General features: G+C 41.3%; 1 protein-coding gene and 1 long non-coding RNA gene across 6 annotated transcripts in view; one reads left to right on the forward strand and one right to left on the reverse strand.

The window, feature by feature from the left end:
• The window catches only part of LOC309396084, a 415,466-nt gene that overhangs the window by 233,601 nt on the left and 154,021 nt on the right, over positions 1-27,844 (reverse strand). The window lies entirely within an intron of this gene.
• Positions 25,298-27,023, forward strand: LOC309395983 (uncharacterized protein; the record flags this gene model as incomplete). The annotated part of the gene is made up of 7 exons (XM_081960695.1): positions 25,298-25,415; positions 25,557-25,621; positions 25,739-25,841; positions 25,938-26,033; positions 26,117-26,197; positions 26,443-26,524; positions 26,998-27,023. The coding sequence occupies exons 1-7, from the start codon at positions 25,359-25,361 to the stop codon at positions 27,021-27,023; spliced, it is 510 nt and encodes a 169-aa protein (XP_081816821.1). The 5' UTR covers positions 25,298-25,358.

Genomic DNA, 27,844 nt, shown 5'->3' on the forward strand with positions numbered 1-27,844 from the left:
ATCAGAATATTTTGAAGTATGGAACAGATTCTATGATTGGTATAAGACAAGATGACAAGACTGGAACAAATGTATATATTGTGATTGGACAGAAGGACAGACAATGTATTAAGTAGATTAATTGTTAATGGTTGAAACTAGCTGTATATAATGTGAATGTATGGTCACTCCGACTCCGCGGTATTGCATTGCTTTAAATGTAAAAATAATAAAAATATATTTTTAAAAAACTATATTTCATTTGAGGAAAACAAATGAGATTTATTTCAAAAGCAAATGGCAGGACAATTGTCATGAGAAAAATAAGGAGCTCTCATCATTACTTCAAGGTTACAACGGGTGAGTTGGGGTTAGGGTAGAAGCATGTCCATTGCTCCATCTTTCTAACATAGAAGGCGTACATACTGACAGCAAGTATGATAGTTTCCACCAAGGTCCTCTGATTTGGTGGGAACAATACTCAAATGTGATTGATCGAGAAGTCTGACAGCTCCCTATAAAAGGGCTGCTGCCAGACAGAGTCTTTTCTGGATTGTACATAGTTGTCACTTAATAAAGAGCTGTTGTTGCTGAAGCCTGAGTCTGCCCCATCCATTCACCCTATCTAACAGAAGGTATTCTGGGTCCCCCCCCCCGCCCCCTTCCTTCAGTTAATAAGAGACTTTAAAACTAGAAAGAGTAGAGCAACGAAGTTGATTAGGGGACTGGAGGCTGAAATGTATGAAAAACGGTTGCCGCAATTGGATATATCTAGTTTAATGAAAAGTTTGTCTATTTGTATCTTCAGGTTACCCCAGTGTATTATACCACAACAATTTTTGTAGCAAAGTACCTAAACTCCACTATCTTAAAGGAATGCATAAAAGTATCTGGGACCCATTGATCCTGTGGAATTGAAATGTTCATGATGTTCACACCACTTTTATTCACAAAGTTGTGGCCAATGCAGTGCTCCATGTTCATGTGGTCACAATTTCTGATATTTCCTGCCAGTTTCCCAAAAACAAAGTCAATGGGGAAGCCGGTAGGAAGTTAAAAGCTGCTTCACCTCCCGTTGTTGTTGTTTTGCCTGCCCTCTTTAACTATTTATATAAATAAATACTGACTTATTATTGAAGTTTGTTTGCCACTACAATTGTTTTGTACTTATAATATATATAGTCCTTGATTTACAACAGTTTATTTAGTGACCATTTGAACTTACAATAGCATCGAAATAAGGGACTTATGACTGTTTTTCACACTTACAACTGTTACAGCATTCCCATAGTCACATGATCAAAATGCAGAGGCTTAGCAACCAGTTTATATTTATGATGGCCACAGTTTTGCAGAATCTCATGATCCTTTTGTCACCTTCTGACGAGCAAAGTCAATGGGGAAAGCCAGATTCACTTAGCAACGGTGTTTCTAAATAGTTAGAACTGCAGTGTAAGAACTGAAGGGATTCTCTTAATAACTGTGGCAAGAAAGGACATAAAATGGGGCAAAACTCACTTAACAAATGTCTCATTTAGCAGCAGAAAATTAGGGCTGAATCGTGCTTGTAAGTCGAGAACTACCTGTACTTTATTTACATGGTCATGTGACTGTCCAACTTTGGGGTAAAAAACTTATAATAAGCTTAAAATTTAATGTTCCTTCTGGTCACATCAGACTGCACTATCTGTCAGGCCTGCAGTTATATTCCTTTTTAGCATCTTTGGCCTGCCACACTCTCTATTATTTCACTGTACTGTTTCATTAGTGTAGTAGTTGGGAGTGGGGAACAGAAAGGAGTAGAATTGTGGAATGTGTTGTTGTCCTTCTTTTCTAAAAGCCCAAGGTCATCTTTTGCTTCCGCACCTCTGCACCTGACCGGAACCAGCTGGGTGGAGATGCCAGCGTGGCCGAAGAAGATTGGACCATGTGATGGATTTATGGGTGTGGGGATAAGATCATGAACTTTCAACTGGGTGGAATCCCAGGAAGTTCTTCCGATTTGGGATTCCACAGTTCGTTGCCAACATGTCTGTCTTACTAAATGGGAACTTTAAGGATAGCTCTGCCTCGGGCTCTGATTTAATTCTGCAGGATATTTGGAATGCTGACACTATCTTTCTTTCAAATGATGCCCCAATGGGTCACTGGGTTGTCCCGTATTAAATGGAATTAAATGCTATCACCATTCTAAAGAGACAGTGACATATGTTTTCCTGCAGTAATAAACTTTATTTCTGCTTGCATAGAAAAATATATTTTACAGCTGGGAAGGTTATTAGATGACAATAATCAGCAAATAAGTGCCTTAGCATTCTGCCTGAAAGTCACTGATGCCAAACATATAATGGTCCATTACAGCTTTATTTGTATTTGCATATTTTGCAGACCCTTTTCAGAAGGCCCAGATACTGCTCATTTTGTAATCATCACAATATCTGTGGCACATCAACTTGGAAAATGACTTGGAGAGGAAATTGGGTTTCTCTGCTCTATTAGGAAAAGTCTTTTTTATGATTAAAGTCAGAAAAACAATGTTCCTCCTGGTTATAGTGAAATGTAGAAATTGAAGTCTCGCTCATAAGGCTAGTCTCCAAATGCATATTTAAATATGGTAGAAGAGAGTCATATTAAATAATGGGAATTAGAATTAAGTTTCCATCTCAGAGTATCATTCTTACACAGCCAAACTGTTGGGAGTTGCCAGAAATAATATTTTGTATTTTAGAGTATAGGATTTCAGTAACATATTAATTCCCGTAAGAAATGAGAGAGCCAATTTGTTTTTGCTGTGGTTCTGGGAAAGCAAGTTTCTGTTATCTATATTACTGGTTTGGTCTCCGTTAAGTCCTTCAGTTTTTAATTTGAAGAGTCACTGGCCTGTGAGATGGGCAGCTATATAAACTAACTAAATAAATAATTGCATGACACAAAACCTACTATATGTGCCATAAATATTCATCTTTTCTATACAGCCACTGGATGACAATAGATCTACAGAAAAGATGACTGAACCCCCTCCCCCAAAAAAGAGCTTAGGTAGAAAAACAAAACAAACAGCAGAGAAATACAAAACCTAGACTAAACATCATTGTGATCTTTGCTTATTCCAAATTTCTTGATGCCAACAGGATTACACCATAAACAATATAATCAAATATCTTTATTTTAAGGAGGCATTAATAAATCCTTTGGGGCCTATATTGTGGCTCATGAGCGACACATGATATACGGAGATGTATTTCTTTCTAATTCATCAGCAGTGAAGGAAATTGATATGGATATGATATGGATGAAAGAGAAATCGGCAAATGGACTTTACCTTCTGGACTATCATCGTCAAAAAACTTCTGTTTGCTTGAGAATTGAGTAACAGTTGATGTGTCCCACTAAAGCCTTTTGAAAAAATTAAAACAGATACACAGCAATAGCATTTAGTCTTATATACCATCCCATAATGCTTTATAGCACTCTCTGGGTGGTTTACAAGGTCAACATTATTTGCATATTGCTCCTTATAATTTGGGTTCTCATTTTACCAATCATGGAAGGCTGAGTAAATCTTGAGCCACAATTGAACTCCAAACTGTGGCCAGAATTTGCTTGCAATACTGTGCTGTAACCACTGTGCCACCAAGGATCCTACGTGAAGGTCAATCATACATTTTATACCTTGAACTGATTCACACAACATATTAAGCCATGCTGTGCCATGCCTGTTTTAAGAAGAGATTGGACAACCATTTGTCTGAAACGGAATGGGGTTTCCTGCTTTAGCAGGGGGTAGGACTAGAAGATCTTCAAGATCCCTTCCAACTCTGTTATTCTGTTATTCTGCTTACTTAATATTTGTATGGAAAACAACATGGCCCATTCCCAAAATGTTTCTAAATATTCATTTCCCCCCCCCCCACCAACATGGAATGAACTATGGAATAGAATAGAATAATAGAGTATTACTTCAGTTTTGCATGTATTTAGAATAGAATGAGCTAGAAGGGACCTTGGAGGTCTTCCAGTCCAGCCCACTGCTCAAGCAGAACCCATACCAGTGATGGCTAATGTTTTTCTAAAGGCGTGTTAAAACTGTGTGTGTGCATGCTATCACATGCGCGCGTGTTCCCCCCCCACCTGCGCATGTCCGAGCAACCCCCACCACACATGCACAAGCGACTCCCGCACACCGGGGGGGGGGATTTCACTCACCCCAGGCTCCAGAAACTTTCCTGAAGCCTGGGGAGGGTGAAAACGGCATCCCCTGGCCCTCCAGAGGGCTCCGGGGGGGGGGAGCAGGGGAGGCCGTTCCCCCCCCTCCCTAGGTTCAGGAAAGCCTCCAGAGCTTGAGGAGGGCGAAAAACAGGTCCAACAGCCCATCTGGAAGTTTGTTGCCCTCCAGAAGGCCGAAAACCAGCTGGCTGGCGCACATGTGCTTAGGGCTGTAGGGCTGCCGTGCCAGCAAATATGTGCTATCGGATCGCCATCCCGGACCTATACTATTTCAGATCAGTGACTATCTAGTCTCTTCTTCAAAAAAACCTCCAGTGATGGAGCGCCCAAAGATAGTTAGCTTGGAAGATTGATTCCAGGGCTGAGATGCATTTTCTTTACTCGCCCGAAGGTGCCTCTCAAATGACAATTCCCCTTTTCTGAAAGGAACGCAGTTTAGAGCTAGAAGTTGTCAGGGGAAATATGGTTTTAATGCTTGCAGACATACATGGGTTTCTCTTCAAGGGAGAGATTTGGAGGCCTGCTTGGAATTTTCTATTGCAAGCATGCCTTCCTTGCCCTATTGCCACTGGTTAATTAGGCAGATGGGAGTCTTGGCAAAGTCATTCCTCTAAGTCCAGTTTCCCCAGCAGTCCAGAACATGTTGAAGGAGGAGGTAATTCATTTGAGCACCGGCAATTTGTGCTTATAATATAGTCAAGGCAAAGCACTCACTTTAATACACTGCTAATGTGGACGTTTTAATTAGAAAGCTCTACCGAACACTTTGCCAATAATCTAGGTAGCTTCAAAATGGAGTTATTCAGCGGCTAATAGGTAATGTATCGGCTGACCATAATATTGCTTCTGTAGAACTTATATCTGTTTTGCTTGTCATACCTGCACCATCTAATCCGCTAAACACTGCCTTCAAAGGCAAAGAGAAGTGAATTGAACCACAAGGTTGGAAACTCATATACTAGCTTATCTGCTACCAGCTGCATTCATACGGTGTGTTTAACCCGATTACCAAAATAACCCGTATTCTAATATTTCACAATGCATTCAACTTGAATATATCCAAGTAGGAGGGTATACAAAATATACCAGCTAAAAAAAAAGCCTTCCCAAGCAAATGTAATACAGTGGAAGTTTAGTGTAGGTGCTAATGCAGAAGTTAAATGTATCAGACTAGGTGTCACATTTGAGGTGAAATCACAGCCTATCTAACATAATATTGGATGTGTGAAGCCTTCTTCCTTAAGAATGACTATTATAATGACCATTATAATATATATTTATATAAATATATAATGACTATTATGACTATTTAACTATTATATAAACCATCTCCCTCCCTCCATCCCTCTCCCAATCTCTTTAGAATCCAGAATCCACTGTTCATAAGGGTTAAGATCATTTGAATAGCAAAATATTGCTGTTGAGTAAAATATTGCTTCTGCTAGTAGGCCTCCTACTGTATATACCTCTGAATGTACACTATGGATGCTGAATGTTGAACTGGATGGATCTTTAGATCTGATGAAGCAGGTTTTGTCTTTAGTTCCTATATTGACTGGCAGTAGCCTAAAGGTGTAGACTGGTTTCATAATCCCTGTTTATTGGTTATGGTGGATTAGGGCTATTAGAGCAATCCCATGCTTTAACTCCTATGGCACTCTTGCTAGAATTTTGCTCAATGCATTATATTAGTCTAATGTTTAAAGAGTACAATCCAGAACCTCTGACCAACACAGCCAACGTGATTTTCTTTATATCTTTATGTTTAACGTATCTGGAACAAGATCCTAGCAAGTACTATAGCATGACATCTTTTCATATATATATTTTTTTACCTTTTTCAAAGCTTAATTGAAAAAAAATACAAAGTGGATTTAGAACGAATTAATAATCATTATAAGTATGGTTATTTAAAACATTTAAAGCAAAGATTAGAACCAGCTCTGTAAATAAAAACACTGTCAGATGATTTCTATCGGCAATTCAATGCTTGACTAAATATGGTTTGGGAAGTTCATTTTTCATACCTATCATGGATTGTCATTTAGTTGATCCAAACATCAATGGAATGGAAATTAGTGCCTTTTTATTATTTTGAAGACACGATGATTCGTCATACACATTGTAGATCCGATACTTGTTTCGTGGGCAAGCATTACCTCAGTAGCATTTTGAATCTACTTGATAATAATTTTAAAGGATAAAATGGGTAACTATTACTATCACTTTATGAACACAAATAGTTACTTCATGATGTGCTTACCCCATGGGTTCTTCTAAACCAGTTTAGCCTATAGTGATTGATGAGTTTCTCCAGACTTCAAAGAAAAAGCATTTCTTATTCGGTTATCCTAAATCTTCCAAATTATGTATTCTTTAATTGAAATGGAAACCTGTACATAGAGCAAGTTATTGGCTTAGTTTGCAGAACAAGGTTAATCCTGTAGTGATAGGAGGGTAGTTTGAACCCAAACCAGTTTTGAAGCAATTGGGAATATTGTCCTTTCCCACCCACTCAAATGTGTGAGACCAGTTTGTTGATTCTTGAAAGAAAGAAGATAGAATTGCAGGATGTTTGAAAAACAAGAGTCATTTCCTAGATCTGCCAGCCTTTAGATATCCTCCCATGCCTCTTAATTCTTGATTGATTTGCAATGCCCATTCCATGACTACTGTTGCTTGATGACCAATGGGGAAGACACCATAAATAAATTTACCTATTCTTTCCTGGCATAATGCTTATAGGATAGTAGGTAAAGATAAAGGTACATGTTCTCCTCACACATATGTGCTAGTCGTTCCCCACTCTAGGGGGTAATGCTCAGCTCCGTTTCAAAGCCGAAGAGCCAGCGCTATCCGAAGATGTCTCCATGGTCATGTGGCTGGCATGACTAAATGCCGAAGACACACAGAACGTTGATACCTCCCCACCAAAGGTGGTTCCTATTTTTCTACTTGCATTTTTACGTGCTTTTGAACTGCTAGGTTGGCAGAAGCTGGGACAAGTAACAGGGGCTCACTCTGTAACGTGTTGCTAGAGATTCGAACTGCTGAACTTCCGACCTTTCTGATTGACAAGCTCAGTGTCTGAGCCACTGAGCCACCGCATCCCATGAGGGTAGTAGATACGATTGGAGAAATGGGTGTCTTCTTTGTTTATTTTTTGAAATTGCTATTCTTTTCTTGTTTAGTGTAACTGTGGACTGTCAATTAGAGCTGCTAGTGCTCTGTATTGTGGCAAATAGACATTGTATTAGTTATCAAAAGCTTCTCTCTTAAACCACTTCAGATCGAAACTTGGGGTATTTCCCTAATCTCCTTTTTATTTCTGGATAGGGACTGTGGGTTTAGCAAAGTTGCAAGTTAGAGATATAGCTAATTCTGAAAATGTATACTAAATCTCGTTAGGGTTGTTAGCGGAGAGCGCCATTATAAATATTTGCTGATAGATTAGGACTTAGCCAGGAAAAAAAATCAGTTAAGTACTAGCTCTGAATAATTTGTTTGAAACTCACACAATTCTCAAAATATTCCCTTTTCCAGTAAAAAAAAAATAGTATATAGCAAAACAGCCAGATAACATTCCCTCCTTGATATTTGCTTTACAAAATGGTTGCATAAACATGTACACCCAACTCTTGAAATTTTATCAAACTGTCAAGGAATTTTAAGCACTTGGCTTTGATTTAGAAATCATTACTACAAATGTCATACTTATCTTGAATATTCAGTCCTGCCACTCGTTGCTGCAAGCTAAATTTACAGAGGGCCTTCTGCATTTACATCAGGTAGAATGTGTTTGCAAGTCATCTAACTTGAAGAAAATGAATATTTGACTTCCTCTACTCATCAAATACTTCCAACATTGTCTGAAAAGTATCTGGAATACTTTCTAAATAATATAGGTTCCAGGTAATAGATAAATATGACCCTATCTATATATTAACTGGACTCCATCCAAGGAAAAACTACCAGGATGTCAAAGGCACAAAAGACATGTATGATAAATTTACTTGGCAAAATGGAAGACAATGGTTGTTCTCTTCCATGTCTACACTATTGCCAAGAAAATATGAAAGAACCTACACTGTCATCAGCTTGATTAAAAGGAGTTTTATCTTTTATCATGGACTACAATCCTTCCGCTGTTAGTGTACTCTAATAACAAACAATGTGTTGAAGCTTATCTTCTAATTTCCTCATTCGTTTTTCTTCCTTTCTCTGGTGTGTTTTAGTCTTCCTTTAGTTCTGCCAGAGTAAAGAAAGTCTTATTGTTTTTATTTTTCTTCCTGACGCATTTTGCCAATACTCAGGAGTCTCTCTGGCTTTCTTGCATTTTGGGATCAGGTGAGGATTTCCTTTGGGATCTCTGAAACGCAGAGAAGGTATGGAAACTCTGAACCAGATGAATGGCTGGTTGTTTTTAAGCACTTGAGAAGTGTGCAAGCCTTATGCACACCTTGATCAGGGCACTAAAACAGAACTGAATATACTCTGCCACCTTTTTGTTGAAGACTCGCAGCGTAATTTCCTATCACTTTGAAGTGGGAACTGTTTGAAAATTGAGCATATCGAGGTCTAAAAATCTAAGACCATGCCTAAGGCTGATAAACAAGGACAATCCCCAATGCCAACATTTAATATATAGCGATTTCAGCAGGTTACGTCTTTCTTTCCTTTTTTGTACCCTGTCTTAATTCTTTTTACAAACAACTCAATCCAGCAAATTTATCCAACACACTTTCCTCTTCCTATTTTCACCACAAGAACAACCCTGTGAGTTGAGCTGAGAGAGAATAACAGGCCCAAAGTCACCTACCTGGTTTTCAGGCTTAAGGTGGGACTAGAACTCACAGTTTCCTGGTGATTGGCCCAAAGCCAATCAAGCTTAAAGTGGGACAGGTGGCTTTCTTTGAACTGTATAAGCTACATTGCAAATAAATTTGTGAAGTATGAGTCATTCCATAAGCCAGGGGTGTCCAACCCTGGGAACTTTAAGACTTGTGGACTTCAACTCCCAGAATTCTGGGACTTGAAGTCCACGAGTCTTAAAGTTCCCACGTTTGGACACCCCTACCATAAGCCATGGGTTTTTTGGGGGGTTCTTAATTTGGACAATTAAAGGCTTGGTCCAGAAGCTTATAGACTGATGGCAGAAAAATCTTTTCCCCCGCTGTTATGTCCTGTCCAACTCTTGGAGACTGCCTGAACAAGTCCCTGCAGTTTTCTTCACAAGGTTTTCAGAAGTGGTTTGTGATTGCCTCCTTCCTAAGGCTAAGAAAAAGTGACTGGCACAAGGTCACCTAGATGGCTTTGTGCCCAAAGTAGAGCTAGAACTCATAGTCTCCTGGTGGGTAGTGTGACATATTAATCACCACACAAATGTGTCCTCAGAAAATCCATACCATGTTCTAAATCAGGTTTGCAGTCAGATGTGGTCAGATTAGGTCTGCAGAGCCGTCCTGGAAAATGTAAGGTGATGGCCCGCATCTCTTGGGCTCAGTTTACCCAGTGTGAAGAGGAAACATGCCAGCAGTTTGGCATCAAGTGGCTATGCCCAGGCACAACCAGTTGGCCATGCCCATATGGCCCCCCAAGGTCAACCACAGCCCTGATGTGGCCCTCAATGAAATTGAGTTTGACACCCTGCCTTAGACAAACGCTTGGAAATGAATGCCATACCAACACGTGTGTGAGCAGGAGGGTTGCACAAGCATGTCCTTAATAAGGAATTAAAGCAGAGCAACAATCATTTATAGTTATTTATAGATGATGGGGAAAATGTGCATTATGAGCCTGGCACATTTCAGGCTGATTAAGTTTTTTATTAGTACCTCATGTACGGTATGATTGCTGACAGCCATGTGTTCAGAAGATTATTATGATTAACCTGAATCAAATCAAAACTAGAATTGAATTAGCCTTTCTCTGCCTCCTTTTGAATGGTTCACCCAGAGCAGGGAGGAATTAAATCTGCTGGTGGCCACAGAAGAATCTGATGTCTTAGTGAAAATAAAAAAAAATAATTAACTCTTTCTTTCTTTCCAAACATCCCGTTTTCTCCAGAGGCCACCATGAAGTCCAAGCCTGCCCATTTTGGGAAAAGAACAATGAGTTCCTGATTCTCAACCATAAACGTTTAACAAAAGCTGGCAGCATTTAGTCCAAACTCATGAGTCTCACAATGGCCATCCAGATGCCTACAAAACTGTTTAGGAGAACAGAGAGGCCTCATCCTGGCTGTTTTCTTCCAGACCAGACAGTGTCAGGGATTCCAAGTAACAACCCTAATGAAAGAAGACTCCGAGGCTTGAAGTTCCTCAAAGTTCCATTTTTTAGAGGTGTCCTATTGGCACACTTCCTGGAAAACCCGAATCTGAAAGCTTCCATGTTTTCCACTTCCAAAAGAAAGTTCAAGTCCTTGCCCAGCACCCACATGCCCATCGCATGGCCCGATCATACACCATCCAAAACTAGAGATGCCTCCCAGTCACACCATCACAGCTGCAAGGCAAGACATCCTTGACTCTCTGAGAAAGGAATGTTATCTTGACTATGTATCACCCACACTCCATATAATCCCCCCTCCCGTTTTCCCACGGCAGATAATTGAATGGGGTAGGAATGCGGGGAACAGTTCAAAATTAAAGTATGGTCCTAGGTCAGAAAATGAATATGATTGTATTTCATTCACATCTCATTAAACTATAATTTGATCAAAGTGCCTGCTCTACAGTTTTTCCTCTTCTAATAAAAAATAAAAAACATCTCTGTGTTTTGCAGGTCTTTTTATCTGTATTCAGATCTTTTGGAGGCAACAAATGGCCTTCAGTGTAGGTTGTACATCTCTGATATAAGAAGATGTCACATTTTTTAAAGTACCAGTCATAGGAAGGGATTCTGCCTCTCTGATCAACCTAAAGATTAATTCACTTCTTCCATTTTTTCCCGAGATAAGAGGCTTGGCCCCTATGACATAATCTCCAGAATACCTTCTCTCCAGATGTAGGGCCGGGGGGGGGGGGGGGGGAGAAACATCTTATCTCCGAGTAGCCCAGAAGTTTGACATATACCTAACTCTGCTTTTGTAAGACAACCATCACAAAATAGTTACATTTGTTGCCTGCAAAAAAAAGACTATTATTACTAGGCCATTTGCAAATTCAATTGATCACTCTTTCCGGAATCAGTCTCAAAGGCACAACCATGGCGGCTGCAATTAAAAGATGTCTAATTAAAACTCATTACGAACTGGTTAATTAATTTTTATAATCTTTCCGTGATGCCTTCATCCTTTTGGAAAGGCGGGGGGGGGGGGAAGCTACGTGAATCATTTTCAGCTGCTAGGAAAAGATGACTTCTGTCTGTTACAGATTATTTACCACATTCACAGCCAAGATGAGAATCATAGGTTTCTCAACCTTCGGCACTTTAAGATGGGTGGACTTCAATTACAACGCTCAGAATATTGTATCCAGTTTTGATTACCATATTAAAAAAAAAAAGATGTAGAGACCAGGGGTGGTATTCACTTACCTTCCTTACTGGTTTGCAAATGTGAGTGCAGAGAAAAGCAACAAAGATGATTAGGGGACTGCAGACTAAAACATATGCAGGAATTGGGTATGTCTAGTTTAATGAAAAGAAGGACTAGGGGAGACATGGGAGCAGTGTTCCGATATCTCAGGGGTTCCCACAAAGAAGAGGGAGTCAAACTATTCTCCAAGGCACCTGAGGGTAGAACAAGAAGCAATGGGTGGAAACGAATCAAGGAGAGAAGCAACTTAGAACTGAGGAGAAATTTCCTGACAGTTAGAACAATTAATCAGTGGAACAGAAGTTGCCTCCAGAAGTTGTGAATGCCCCAACACTGGAAGTCTTTAAGAAGATGTTGGATAGCCATCTGTCTGAAATGGTATAGGGTTTCCAGCCTAGGCAGGGGGTTGGACTAGAAGACCGCCAAGGTCCCTTCCAACTCTGCTATTGTATTGTATTGTATTGTATTGTATTGTATTGTATTGTATTGTATTGTATTGTATTGTATTGTATTGAGTGCACACCTGTGGGGCACCTGTGCATGTGCTAAGGCTTCCGCACATGCACTTTGGCTAAAAAAAGTGCCTAAATGGGATGCCATAGAGCTGTGGTGGGTAGACGGGGCCACCCGCGACTTTCACTACCACTTCGGGTGGGCCAGTCCAAACCGTCTGAATGCCACCTCTGGTAGAGACTCTGGAAAAAGTGCAGAGAAGAGCAAAAAGGATAGTTATGGTGCTGGAGGTTAAAACATTTGAAGAACAGTTGCAGGAATTGGGTATGTCTCGTTTAATGAAAAGAAGGACTAGAAGTGACATGATAGCAGCTTTTCAGTATTTGAGGGGTTGCCACAAAAAAGAGGGGATCAACCTATTCTCCAAAGCACCTGAAGGAAATATAAGAAGCAATGGATGGAAACTAATCAGGAGAGAAGCAACCTAGGAATAAGGAGAATTTTCCTAACAGCAAGAAAAATCAGTCAGTGAACAGCTTTTCTCCAGAAGTTGTGAATGCCCCAACACTGGAAGTCTTTAAGAAGATGTTGGATATCCATTTGTCTGGAATGATGCAGGTTCTCCTGCTTGAGCAGGAGGTTGAACTAGAAGATCTCCAAGGTTCCTTCCAACTCTGTTATTCTGTATACTGTAACTGAATGGGATAGCATCCAAAGCCCCATTAAGGAGGAATTTCCCTGATTGTATTTGCAAGAAGCCAGCCAACCATATCCTTTTTGCCAAAGACAGAATCTTTGAGAGAAAGAGGAACATTAGAACAATGTTTTTCCTGCAATCTTTTATTCTGCCATGGATCTCCTGGGGTCCAAAAATAAAAATTAGTCCCAGCACCAACCTTGGCAGGACGTGCATCCTCATGAGCTCTACAAGTTTCGTTTTCATAGGAAAAACCCTGCAAAAAATCCAATAAAGTCAGCAAACCGAAAGGACGACAAGCCGTGCCATGAAATGAGAACTCTGAAGGCCAAATGGAATTTCAGCCAGCTCATCTCAATGCCATCAAATCACTTGAGAAAAAGAGATGACATTTTTTGGAATCGGCATCTGCTTTTTTTGCAGCCCATCAAAAAAAGGTGCCAGATGTTGTTTCTGCAGTAATAGCTCCTTCAGCCTGGCATTTGCATCATGCAGTTTACAGCTCTCCACCAGGAGCAAGATATTCTAACTTCTGCAAAACAGCAGCCCAAAATAGGAACGGTTGATTGCTGCACCAATGTTCCTTTCTTTTCGAGTGGCAAGAAACATCAAGGTGGACAGGAAAAACTTCATTGCAGCATAGTCGGAGGTAGTAATCTCATGCTTTGTTTATGATGCAGCAGCAGAGCTGACTCCTTCTACTTGTCTTTAGAGATGAAGGGAGCCAGGAAAACAATATGGAGATGCAGAGGAAGGCATTTCAGTTCCATGGCAACATGGTATGATGGCTGTTCCCTTGAAACAAAAGTAAGAGAAAGAATAGACAAGGAACTTTCATGGATAAATAGCTGCAAAGAAAAGTAAGTCCCATCACAGAACATTTATGGGAGTGGATTTGAAAAGATTCACCCACAGAAGTTCTACAACAGTGGGCAATCTGTGGACGTCCCTCTTTCTCTGATCCAAAGTTTCCCAAAAATATATTTTTTTCCTGAAACATGTGGCCAAAAAATATTCTCCAGTTCCTTTAAAACATATTGTTTATATATGGATAGGCTTTAAAAATCAAATATTAGGGAAAGTTGTGTTCAGCTCAGGACATATAAAAGGTAAAGGCAAAAGTTCCCCTCACACATATGTGCTAGTCGTTCCCGATTCTAGGAGCGAACTCATCTCCGTTTCAAAACCGAAGAGCCAGCACTGTCCGAAGACGTCTCCGTGGTCATGTGGCCGGCATGACTAAATGCCGAAGGCGCACGGAACACAATTAGGTGGTCCCTATTTTTCCTACTTGCATTTTTTACGTGCTTTCAAACTGCTAGGTTGGCAGAAGCTGGGACAAGTAACGGGAGCTCAGCCCGTTATGTGGCGCTAGGGATTCGAACCGCTGAACTGCTGACCTCAATTAGCCACTGATCCACCACATGCCTCAGCACATACTGTATACTAGAGCCATTATAAAACTCTGCATCAAAAAGACCTAAATTAAGAATCCATCAAGGTCAGGAGGAATCAAGAGACTAAGCAACTACTTAAAAATGGGATTTTATTATAAAAATATACCCCCATAAGATACCTCCTTCTTTCTTATTCCCAGCATCTATTTTTACTTTTGCTCTTTATTCTTCTAACTTGAACTCCATTCAATCTTATTCCATTTACAATAGTGGACAATATGTAGCTCAGGGTTGAACCAAGAACCCAACATCATTTATATTCACCTTAGATTCAATTACTCTTTTCTTAAGCATTTCTGCTTTTAAACCCTTCTGTATCTATATTTTCCAAATTCTTGGCCTTTCTGCCAGCCTCCTTAAGACAGAATGCCCTCAGCTCTGTAGATTGATGGAAGGTGGCAACCCCTCTGCTTGTGTCTGTTCATTAATCAAATCATGATTTAGTGCCCCCTTTCCTTCTGTTGGGCTTCCTGGTCATCAGTTTTTCAATATTGCATGTGGCCACCTCTAGTCCCAATTCAAGAAGTCCTTGACTAAACAACCACTCAAAGTCACAATGGCACTGAAAAAAGTAACTTGCAACCATTTTTTAACTTACAACTGTTGCAATATCCCCATGGCCACATGATCAGAATTTGGACACTTGGCAACTGGCATATATTTATGAGGGTCATGTGATCAGTTTTTGAAACCTTCTGACAAGCAAAGTCAATGGGGAAGCCAGATTCACTTAAGGGCCATGTTACTGATTTAACAGTTACAGTGATTCACTTATCAACTCTGGCAAGAGAGGTCATAAAACGGGGCAAAACTCACTTAACAATTGTCTTGCTTAGCAATGAAAATGTTGGGCTCAACTGTCATAAGTTGAGGACTACATGTATACACCATTCCTCTTTTTCTTTTTGTTCATCTTTTTGTTCTCTTTTGGTTCATCAAATAAATGGAAAATCAGCTTTTGAGGATGGAGGAATGCAATCTTTTTTTTCCTCATAGGCACCTTTGGCCACCCCCAACCCCCCCCCCCCAAAAAAAAAATAACAGTAGAAATTTTGCTATCAAACTGCCGTAATAGAAACCCTGCAATTTAAAATGGAGCAACAATTTGAGAAGAGCAACGAAGACGATTAGGGGGTTGGAGGCTAGAAGTTATGAAGCAGGGTTGCAGGAATTGGCTAGTCTAGTGAAAAGAAGGACAAGGGGTGAGAGGATAACGGTGTTCCAATATTTGAGGGGCTGCCACCAGAAGAAGAGGAAGTCAACGTATTTTCCAAATCATCAAGAGACAAGACAAGAAGCAACGGATGGAAAGTAAGCAAGGAAAGAAGCAACCTAGAACTAAGGAGAAATTTTGTGAGAGCAATCAAACAGTGGAACAGCTTGCCTCCAGAAGTTGTGGGTGCTTCATCAGTGGAGACTTTTAAAAAGAGACTGGACAACCATTTGTCTGAAACGGTATAGGGTCTCCTGCTTGAACAAGGGATTGGACTAAAAGACCTCCAAAGTCCCTTCCAACTCTTGATAATATTCCATGGTGTATGTATATTCATTTGGAATATGGGTTAAGGATACTTGCTCATACTTCTGATTGCTCTACATAGGAAACCTCAATAAGTTAAGGAAAATGGTGAAGAACAAGCCAATGCTGTTTCTTGTTTTGAAGTCAAGCCCTTTAAAAATAAAACAAAGATGGAAACTGATTAACTAGTACAGATGAGATTTGTACTGATCTACTGACCCTCAGAACTGATCTGGGAAAACTAGAAGCAGCAGGATTGCTAACTAAGCACCCCTCTTCCTTGACTGTGACAGCACTAATCATCTCCAGAAATGCCTGCTTGTGGAAAGACTTGATCTTGGATTCACAACCAGGTTTGCAGATTTCAACTCTGTAGGATTCTGACCTTGCGTTTCCCCCATAGCAGGAGCGAGAGTTTCCTGTGAAACAACACTCCTCTGTAAAAGTAAAATCATAGAAGATGTTAATTAACTAGGATTGCCAGTAGCTCTCACTGGGCAAAGAAGCTACACCACATGCTGTAGTGTTAAAAGCATCCTGGTGCTTGATCTATCGCTGTCATCTTCTGTACAATATTCCTGCAGGTGAAATGAATGGAGGAAAGAACAGGTTTCTGAAAAGGTACATCAAATGCGGTCTTGTGGAATAAGTAGAACTGCTTGAGGATCATTATTATTATTATTTTTTGCCAGTTCCAAAATCAATTGTCCTTCATGACTAACAAGTTGATCAAGACAAAATTATGGGCGCAAAACAAACAAACAATTAAAATAAAGCAATACCTGTAATTCGTTAGAAAATATACTTAGCAATGCAGATTCAAGAGCAAATACATGTAGAAATGCATTTGCCATAAAGAATCTTTAGATATTATTTTTATTTCTTTATTAATTTTATATGCCCCTCAAGAACGGAATGGTGGCCTAGTGGTGAGGAAGCTTACCTCCCCCCTTGGAAGGTTTAGAATTCAATCCTAGGTAGCAACAGATGTTTCTCTCTTAGGGTGCTAAGAAAAAAAATCTGCTGCGAACTCTGCATGGCATCAGGAAGGGCACCTGGCTAGTAAAGGATGAGCTCCATCCAACTCTATCCACCCAAGTCTATCTCGAATTAAGAGTGACTCTCTGGGTGCCTTATAAATTTCAGTTTAAGTGTAACTATCAATTTCTTACCCCTCTTCATATTTTTTTTAAAAAACCCACAGACAACAAACAGAAAAGGCTCTTTTGCAATTCCTAAAGGTTTGCTTCTTGAATATTAAATGTAGCACCCCAAACCTTCATTCAGGCTAAGGCCGGATAACATACCAGACCAAACCAAACCAAAAGAGGGTATTAAAATTTGAGGTTCCCAGATGTTGTCTTTGTACATATCAAAGTTAGCAGTCATATCAAACCACATATAGATTCAATACAATACAATACAATAGTAGAGTTGGAAGGGACCTTGGAGGTCTTCTAGTCCAACCCCCTGCCTAGGCAGGAAACCCTATACCGTTCCAGACAAATGGCTATCCAACATCTTCTTAAAGACTTCCAGTGTTGGGGCATTCACAACTTCTGGAGGCAACTTCTGTTCCACTGATTAATTGTTCTAACTGTCAGGAAGTTTCTCCTCAGTTCTAAGTTGCTTCTCTCCTTGATTAGTTTCCACCCATTGCTTCTTGTTCTGTCCTCAGGTGCCTTGGAGAATAGCTTGACTCCCTCTTCTTTGTGGCAACCCCTGAGATATTGGAACACTGCTATCATGTCTCCCCTAGTCCTTCTTTCTCTTAAGCTAGACATACCTAGTTCCTGCAACCGTTCTTCATATGTTTTAGTCTCCAGTCCCCTAATCATCTTTGTTGCTCTTCTCTGCACTCTTTCTAAAGTCTCCACATCTTTTTTACATCGTGGCGACCAGAACTGAATGCAGTATTCCAAGTGTGGCCTTTGATTGTCTGTTGCTGGAATGATACTGTTTTGCAAATGAGCTCGGAGAGAAGGTTTCATTGAAGCTTTCACTGAGGCCAAATGCCCCTTTGAAGATGTGCATTGCCTTAGTTATGATTAATTGTGGACTTGTTTTCTTTCCAGCCTTGGAAGGAATGTGGACCTTCCCCAAGGGGAATGCATACCTGCCTACACCAAGGTCATTTTGATGACGTGTGCTACTGGAAATGCAGGCAGCATGCCAAGGATATGGAGTAGATGAATTGCTATTAAACATAGCAAATAGTTTTTAATACCTTGCAGTAATAAAGCAACTCCCACTCCTACGCATGCATACACTGTGTAAAAGCCATTCTTTACATCAAAGTTCTTATTAATATTCTTTGCATACATGGCTTATCATGAATTTTGTGTGGGGTAAAATGCATTTTCCAATATCTAACACTGCAAAGCTGAGAATTAAAAATGATAATGCTCAACGTGATTTATAAACTTTTAATGGAAAATCCCTGTGGGTTAGGTATAAATCTTATTTATTGCTTTAAAAATGTGTAATATGCTTATTATGTAGTCCTAAAACAGCCACACTGGGAATAGAGCCACTGTCAGAGTTAATCCATTTAGAAATAGGGAGCAACTCCTTAAGGTTCAAAGAGATAAATAATTTGATATAATGGAGGGTATTGATGCTTTTCTAAAAATAAAATATGATTTAATACATTCAGCAAATTGGCGCATGGTAGTAATCAGGCTATCCGGAAGGAATTATTAAAACAGAAAGGAAGAAATACATCTGGGAGAAAGACGGGGAACAATTGTTCAAGGATAGAGCAAGTAGCAAAGCGTTCACTTTGGCTTAAAGTTAGCTAAGTGCAAAGTAGTTTATTAGCACACCATGGTGTCACATAAGGTCTTCTTGCTCAGGATTCCCAGCAGTTAGTCCCATCCATTCCTGAGTGAGCCATTATAGTATATTAGTCCCAGTCTTTTGATTTGCTAATAGAATACTTTTTGCTATCATACAACATTCACAGATCTCAGTGGTGACTTTGCATCTAAAGATTCTTTGTGGGCCTACAAACCTTTGGACAAGAGAAACTCATCCCACCTGCTGTTTCTACAGACAGCCATATGGGCTTACAAGAAATAATTCAGAGCAGAACCTGTTGCAAAAAACATGTGACAGCTCCCTTATCTTTCCTTAAAGTTATCCCTACCCAGAAGCATCCTTACCCCTTCATGCAATTCTCATAAAGTATTAGAGCTAAATCATGATGTTGGGGACCGGACTTGTAATATCCACCATTACTTAACCAAAGTGAGACTGAGTTAGCGGAGTTAACTTTATTTTGAATTAGCACTTAATCTTTGTTTTTTTGTATGATCTAGTTCATAGGGATGCAAAGAATAACTGAACTGAATAATTCAGCTTCTGTTACTCTTCCTTAGGTGTGCAAATGTCACATATGCGTACAGAACCAATTCAAAGAGGTATGACCTTTCCCATCAGCAAGCTGCTTCAGTGGGGTGATTTGGTCAAAAGAATTATGTTGTATCACCCTATAACTATGATGGCGAACCTATGGCACATGTGCCCAAAATGGCACACAAAGCCATGTCACCCAGCATGTGCAGCCTTGCCTCTTTGTCTTCCGAGTTTCTGGTGCACATGATCAGCTGTCCTTCACGCGTGGGGCAGTGCCAAAAACTGGCATACATATGCATGTCAACCATCTGATTGCCAGGTGCCCATGCGTGCCAGAACCTGGAAGTTTGGTTTTTCTGGAGTGCAACCCCAATGAGTGTGTGTGCATGTGTGCAATGTTTCCACACGACCTTTTTGGCACTCAGTGCCAAAAAGGTTCTCCATCACTGCCCTATAAGGATCCCATGTAGAATGGCAGCAAGATTGTGAAAGGGATTTCAATTTTATTCAATAAAAACAGAGGTTTTTGACTGGGAATCCTGGTTCATGAAGATCTCCAACTGTGTGCTACAGACTGTGGCATCTCTCTGGTCAAATGACCAAAATCCAAGTGTTGGGTGACCAGCTCACATTTACAACTGTTTCAGTGTCCTATGATCACACGATTGCCATTTACAACTGTTAGATCGGGTGAATGGATGAGGCAGACACAGGTTAACAGTAACAACAGCTCTTTATTAGTCAACACTGTGAGGGAGGGAAAGTTTCCCCCCACCTTCGATTAACGAGGTGCGGAACGCAGCCCTTCCAAGAAGCATATCACTGAATAAGCAAAAATAAAACCTGAGAACATGTTCTAATGAAAACAAACTTTAATATGAAAATAAAATAAATTTTACTATCTAATTCTTACATTTCGGCAAGAGCAATTGTTGCCCACCTCCTCCGGCAGGCAAACGGAAGACCAGAAAGGAAGTACAAGAATGTGTGACGTATTATGAAACGTGTTAGGAGACATGCACAGTAAATCATTGTCAGATAAGAAAAACATTTCTACAGTATAACTCAGAATAGAAGCTCAAGTAGACAAACCAAAATAACGCAGTGACACCCCTTCTGTACAATCCAGCAAAGACTCTGTCTGGCAGCAGCCCTATTATAGGGAGCTGTCAGATGTCTTAACCAATCAACTCTGAGTATTTTCCCGGCGGATTAGAGGACCTTGGTGGAAACTACCATGCTGTCTGTCAGTATGTAACAACAACTTTCCCTGCTGGTTTTCCACAAGCATTTTCAGCGGGAAGACAGCAGGAAGTTGGAATCTTATAAGGGCCTCGTTTAATGAATATGCTTGATTTGCTCAGTAACTGTGTAACTTCCGTTGCTAAGCAATACGGACATATATCTCACTTAATGATCATTTGGCTTAGCGACAGAATTGCCAATTTCAATTAAGGTCATTAAGCGAAGACTGCTTGTATTAACAAGATCTTCAATGAACAGTGATCTGGTTTCATGAGTTTTTATGAAAGAAATCATGTTGGCTAGATCCATGAAGGTTTTGGGTCTGGCTAGTCTAAAGAAAAGAAGAATTAGGGGTGACATGATAGCAATATTTTAGTATTTGAGGGGCTTCCACAAAGAAGAGGGAGGTCAAATTATTCTCCAAAGTACCAGAGGGCAGGACGAGAAATAATGGTTGGAAACTCATTAAAGAAAGAAGCAATCTGGAATTAAGGAGAAACTTCCTAACAGTGAGGACAATTAACCAGTGGAACAGAAGTTGCTTTCAGAAGTTGTGGGTCCTCCATCACTGGAGGTTTTTAAGAAGAGACTGGACAGTCACTTGCCTGAGATTGTATAAATATTTCTGCTTGAGCAGGGAGCTGGACTAGAAGACCTCCCTTCCAGCTCTACTCTACTCTACTCTACTCTACTCTACTCTACTCTACTCTACTCTACTCTACTTTATTCTATTCTTCCTGAGAAATCAAGCATTATTTAGAAACCACACTGGTTAAAGTCACCTTTTACCTAAATTGGAAATGAAAGAAATATCTGTTATCTAGTATGATGAACAGACCCTGATGCCTGGGTTGTTACTCGGGACTTCTGTATTTGTAGGTATGTTGGATCTTTGTCCTAAATCTTTGCCCCAGGTGAAAGACATTCAACCTCCAAAGTTGAAATAGCTCACTCCTGTCTTTAGTCAAGTCTTCAAGTCATAAAAACAAGGTAGAACTGGTAGGTACTACCAGACTAAGCCTTGGTTTATGCAAGTAATATTTGGTGCAGTTGAGCAATGGGAAATGTACTTCCTTGACTAATGCTTTTTCTATGAACATATAAAAAGAGCTGGTGTCAAAATACTCAGCTCATCAGTGTTGAAAAATCGGTATAGTCACCACCCAACCAATCACCCATCTTTATATACACATAAAAGTGAGTATCACATTTTTTCTCATTCATCTGTCACCAGGTTCCGTATCTTTTTGAAAGATGCATATATCTATTTTTCATGTTGTTGTTTTTTTTAATCCAGCAAGAGACATTGTCTCACAAATATCAAATGAAACTTCTGCTGCTAGGAATGATTTTGGATCCTAATGAAAAGCTAATGAAACAAACATTATTTCTACTCCAGAATATCTTACCAAATTAAATAGCACTACTTCATCGGGAGAAAATAAATCAAACCCTATCTGCTTCTTCCTCATAAAAAAAAGGAGTTACTTAGCACTGAATAATATTTGTATAACTAAATGGAAAGCAGACTTACCTACAACCACAGCTGGTGCTAACGAGTCTGCTTTGCTTCACAAATACATAAATATGAAAACACAGATTTGCAGTGGTGGATGGTCTGTTGGTGGTCAAGGGCTTCACTTAACATAATTAAGGGGCAAAAGAGAAGTATTTCATCAGAAGAAAGCTGGGCTTTGGGAAACATTTTGAAAGTTTTTTTCTACTTTTCTGTTGGTCTGACTGTACAATGTTCATGTGTCTTCCAGGTCAAATGTCAGCAAACTGAAGGTTTTCACCAACTTTGGCCTTGATGGAAATTTGAGAGCTAAAAATTGAGAGAGAGAGAAAGAGAGAGAGAGAGAGGGAGGGAAGGAGAAGGAGAGAGAGGGGGGCAGAAAGACAAGACTATGGGAAGCATGAGAGTCTACCACAGTAAATTGTAATGAAACAGATTCAATGCCACGAAAAATATAATACTAGATCGAACAGGACACAATTCAGCCTAAAGTAACTTGGAGTAATTACAACAGAAGATATAAAATACCCTCAAATGTATAGCGTGGCTTTATTGATACTCTAATGTATTTAAAGATTTTACTAGTTAAGATATCAGATTTTTTTCTATAAGGCAGATAGCAACATTCTCAATGGATTATTGGCTTGGAAATAAGGACCAATTTGATTCCCCCTCAATGCTTCTTTGAAGTGAGTGATGAAACATTTATGAAAACCATTGGGTGTAACTCTCGACTGGAGTTCATTAAAGGACCGGTCATAAGTGTGAGGATCAGTCATTTTTCACTTTTTTCAGCTCTGTGACTATAGGGACTACTCAGAAAGCTGAAAAAAAGTGTATAATGACCACTGGTTGGACTTACGGCCAGACTTCGCACTTACGACCGAACCTTGCACTTACAACCGGACCTCGTATTTATGCCCGTTGCAGCATCCTTACGCTCACATGATCAAAATTGGTCTGTTTGCCAATCGGCATGCATTTATGACTGTTGCACTGTACTGGGGTCCTGTGATTTCCACTTGTGACCAGCAAAAACTTTAGATATAATATAGAATTAGAGCAATGACAAAACTTATGGGAAAGAAACTATAAATGAGCAATGGCAACTTCTTCTAAAGAAGACCTATATAAAACGTTTAATAGATGGCACTTACCACTTGCTAATATTTAATATTGCATGTGTTAACAGAAGCAAGAATTATATTTGCACAGTATTGGAAAAATGAAGAAATACCACAAGGCAGAGATATTTAGGAAGTTCCTGGATTGTCCAGAAATAGACAGACTTACATTGAAGATTAAACAGATAGACGATACAGAATATTATCCAACATGGAACTCATTCTACCAGCGGTTGGAAAAAAGGATGTCATTTCTACTGCTAAGGAAATAAAATAACCCAGACAACACGATGTTTATTAACCACTCACAAAATGTAAACAATAATAAATAAATCAAACTTTTTTAAACAACAGTTTGGCATGCAGAAAAAGGTATCTGGACCTAAGCAGATAGAATAGAGGGAGCTGACTTTAGACCCAGCAGTGTTGATACACACAGGCGCACAAACACACAGACACACATGGACTCACAAACAGACACAAATATAGAGAGCTCGCAACACAACTGATTTTGACTGCAAGTTAACTTAAAACTGCCTTGCTGAGCCTTGCTTAGTCAGGGAGCTTAATGGAGCTTCTGCAGAAAAAGGACGGAGGCTTTGACTTCTGTACCAAAAGATGAGAAAGTGGAAGCTGGAGAGATTTGTTGACAGGTTCCTAGAGATATTTGGCTGCCCAAAGTGTAGGTAGAAAAGGTGGAGCAGGTGACCTTGGCTAGATCCCAAAGGAGGCCTTCACCTCTGTGGGAATTCTATTGGCGGTGTGACTTCATCCATCCAGGGTCAAAGGTCACCAACTGCCAGTGGTCTCGGAGCAGAGCCAAGATGTTTGCCAAGACGTAAGTAGGTCTTCCGAAGACAATGCCTCCGCAGGTGCAGATAGGATCAAGGTGACAGTCCTCATCGAGGGCTCCCAACGGTTGATGGAGGTGGACTCAGGATCATCCCGCTCCATATTGTCCTGGGAAGACTTTACCCATATTTGCCCTGGCGTCTTAAAACGCCAGCTTGCTTCCAGCAACATTGCCCTGCGGGACTACCAGAGGACACCCTGGGCTGTCATACTGTGCGGGTGGAATACGAGGATTTTTCCGGGTATCTCCCTGTCCTGGTGGTGGAAAAACCCCTCCCAACACTGCTGGGTCTTGACTGGTTCCCCGCCCTCGGCTTATCTGTGCAGGGGGTGCATAATGTGTTAGCCATACCCCCTGACGTAGCCGACGTCCTCGCGGCTTACGCTGACGTTTTTGACGGGCAGCTTGGTTTATACAAGGGCACCCCCATCTCCCTTAACCTAGATCCCCAGGTTGCCCCCACATTAGGCTGAAGGCCCGCAGGGTGCCTTTTGCCTTGAGGGCTAAGGTTGACGCGGAAATTGACCGTTTGTTGGCGCAGGGCGTGCTGGAGCCGGTTGACTACTCCAGATGGGAGACCCCCCCTAGTGGTCCCCGTCAAAGCCGACGGCTCCATACGTCTCTGCGCCGACTTTAAGTTGACCATCAACCTTGCCCTCCAGGCAAACCCCTATCCAGTCCCTGTGGTACAGCACCTGCTCCACTCCCTGGGGCAGGGCTGTATTTTTGCGAAACTGGACATGGCGCAGGCCTACCAGCAGCTCCCGGTGGATGACGATGCGGCGGCTGCCCAAACCATCGTCACCTACCTAGGGGCTGTCTCCTCCTCCTCCGGACGTAGGCCCAAATGATGGTGCCCGGAGCTCCACTCCCTTCCGGGAGGAGCTCCCACAAGCACCACCTCCTCCTCCGGCAGTCTGCCCTGTTCTGAGGCGTTCTGGGCGGGTCCGGCGCCACCCAGTGTATTTACGCGACTATGCATGCGCCTCCATCACGCATGCGCCCTCGTTGGGGGGGAAGGAGTGTTGTATTCCCTGTTTTCCTCAACCTACGACCGGGGATTCCCTCGCTGGTAGCTAGCAACAGCCAAGCCGCGTCTTAACCAATCAGATGCGGCCTGGCTGTAGGTGGGCTGTTCTTGCCTTCTGATTGGTTTCCCTGCCTGACAGCTCTTGTATAAATAGCTGTCAGGCAGGGGAACGCTCGCTTCTCTCCTGTACTGTTGCGTTCTGTCTCAGCTGTGTCCAGCCTCGTCCTTCGCCCACCATTCAGCATCTCCTTTCCCAGATTTCCCCACAAAGGACAGCCAAGGGAAAGAGAAGGTCCTCTTCGAGAGACAGGACCTTCCCCAAGCAGCACAATAAGCGCTGGCCTGCATAGCCAGAGACCAGGAGATGAGCCAATACCTATGGCAACAGGTCTCTGAGAGGAGGAGGGAGACACTGCAAGGAGTACGTATCCCTTGGAAGTCGAGCTTCCGTTGGCTGGGCTTTGCCTCGGGGTTTCAATCCCCCTCGTTTTTGGCCCAATCTCAGGGTGGAACTTGGGTGAGCTTGAATTTTCTGAGTCTCTCCACTTTTGTTTCCTGGCAGATTGTGTTGCAGGACCACAGCTTCGCCACCAGATTAGCTGCCTTGTTAGAGATGTACAATCTCAGGTCAGTCTTTGGTTTCTTTTGGAGCGAGTAAGGAAAGTGTGTTTGGGGAAGTCAATGAACAAGAAGGGGAAGGCCATTCATGGGCACTGATGTCTCTTCCTTCTTTTAATCCCACAGTAAGATCACACCGACGAGGGATGAACTGATCGAGTCCATGCTGATAGACATTTGTCTGTTTTACTGGGCGGCTACCCCGGAGGGAGAGGACGATGTTTCTGAGGTACCACTTCAACACCATTTCTGGGGTTTCCTTTCTGGGGTTGCAAGGGAAATGTTCTCCCAAAGTAATAAGACCATCTCTTATGTTTCCTTTCAGGTGGAGAAGAAGTTGCTGGAGGAGGCCTTTGGCCTCACACTCAGGAGCCTCCTTCAGCAGTCTCCCACCAGAGAGCAGGCCGTTTTCCTTCTGAAGGTAATGGCCCAGAAATCCTTTGGCAGAGGGATTCTGGATTCTCAGAAAGGAGGGAATATGTCTTTTCCTTCTCAATTCTACAGCACCTGGACCCTCAGGAGAATCTGTTCCTGCCGGCGCTGAACCAGCTCCTCTACTGCGCGAACCATCATCCTAGGATCGATGTAAGTAGCAAAACTAAATGAACATGAATTGCAGCCTTTGAGTCCCCCACAGCTCTTGGGACCCCACCCTCAAAGAACCTCCCACGTGGGGCCAGAGAAGGCGTAGGGGATGGCGGCCTTTTTCCTCTCATTCCACTTGAAGAAATTCTGGGAAAGAGGTCCTGCTAGTAAGATTAGAGTGAGGGGCCAAGGGAAGGAGAATGATTCTCCAAGAACCTTGGCAACAGTCTTTCTCCACCTTACAGCTCACCGAAGTCCAGCACGCTTTCCTAGATGTTCCCAGGGAAATCTGGCAGGCTGGAACGATCCATGAAACCATCGATGAAGGTAATTTTATTGAGAACACTAAGGGGAGGGTTACTTATGACCTGTCCTTTTAGTTACAACATTCACACCATTCCTACACCATCACATTTCGGGTAGTCGGCAAAAGGCTCTAATTTACAATCCTTTGCAGCATCCAACGGTTACAGGATTGCAGTTTGAGACATTCTCATTGTTTTAAGGCGACATTTTTAAAAATGCGAGAAAAAAGCCACTGCATAATCTGCATTTGGATTTACTGCCATGTGATTCACTTAAGTGTTGCAAAAAAGATTGTAAAATCGAATTTGCTGATGCGGCCACTTGATTTGAAACTGTAATGACTGATCATGCAGATTTTGCACTCCCTTGTTGTCATAAATTGAGGACAACTCCCATAGATGGAAAACCTGAATATGTTTTCCTCCTGTGTAGCAAACAGATCAAATGTCAAATTCTCTTTCCTTCTGATTTTCTCACCTTTGATTTCCATGCAGGTGACCTGGAAATAGAGGAGCTGTGACCTCCACCCTCCGCCGTTGATCCACCTACATTCAGGGATGGATGAAGATCAGTTCTACTCTACCTCAGGAAATGGCCCTTGCTTTATTCCTTCTCTCAGTTATTTAAGTTATATATAATCGTTTAATTGGATCTGCTATAACTTCTGTCTGTATAACAACTGTTGGTATCTGTTTTTGTAGATCACCGGAAGGTCAGAACTCCATCCTGCTGAAGTTCCCCTTGGAGTTGGGAAGATGGCCCTGGGGCTGAAAAGGACTCCATTGTGTGTGTGTGGTGCATCCTTGCTTCTTTGACCCCTCACCCCTGACCTTTGTGAATGTCCCTGTTTATAGTCTAGTCTTCTGCTGTGCCCCATTTTTGTTGGTTTGTTTGCACAGCACAAACCTCCGAAATTCCTTTCTGTGTTTTCTTTTTCCCCTGTGTTACTGAAGGAGCTCATTTTCTCTTTTAAATAAGACACATTCTGGAAAGGTCATCTATTATCTATTTCTCCCTGAGAAATACTATTGCTGGGAGCAAATGGATTTATATCTTCGGTTCTCTTCACAAATTTTCTCCCTTCATTATTGTTTAAACCAAGCATGTTCCTGACACTTATCTTTCGGTCTTGAAACTTTTGTCCCTCTATGAAAAAGCCTTGCAATTTCCCCCCCTTTCTCGCTTTAGGGGAATTCTTGTTTTAGAATTTCTTCTGGTGTGGGTTTTGAATTCCCTGTTTACTAGGATAATGAATGGTGCTGGCATGTCTCCTCTTGCTCAGAGTTAGGCAAGGTCTTTCAATCACTCTGTGGAGTTCCTGGCTATCCACATCTCAAACAT

Source organism: Natrix helvetica, assembly GCF_964273705.1.
Source record: "Natrix helvetica genome assembly, chromosome: 8".
In the NCBI taxonomy this organism is placed as follows: Eukaryota; Metazoa; Chordata; class Lepidosauria; order Squamata; family Natricidae; genus Natrix; species Natrix helvetica.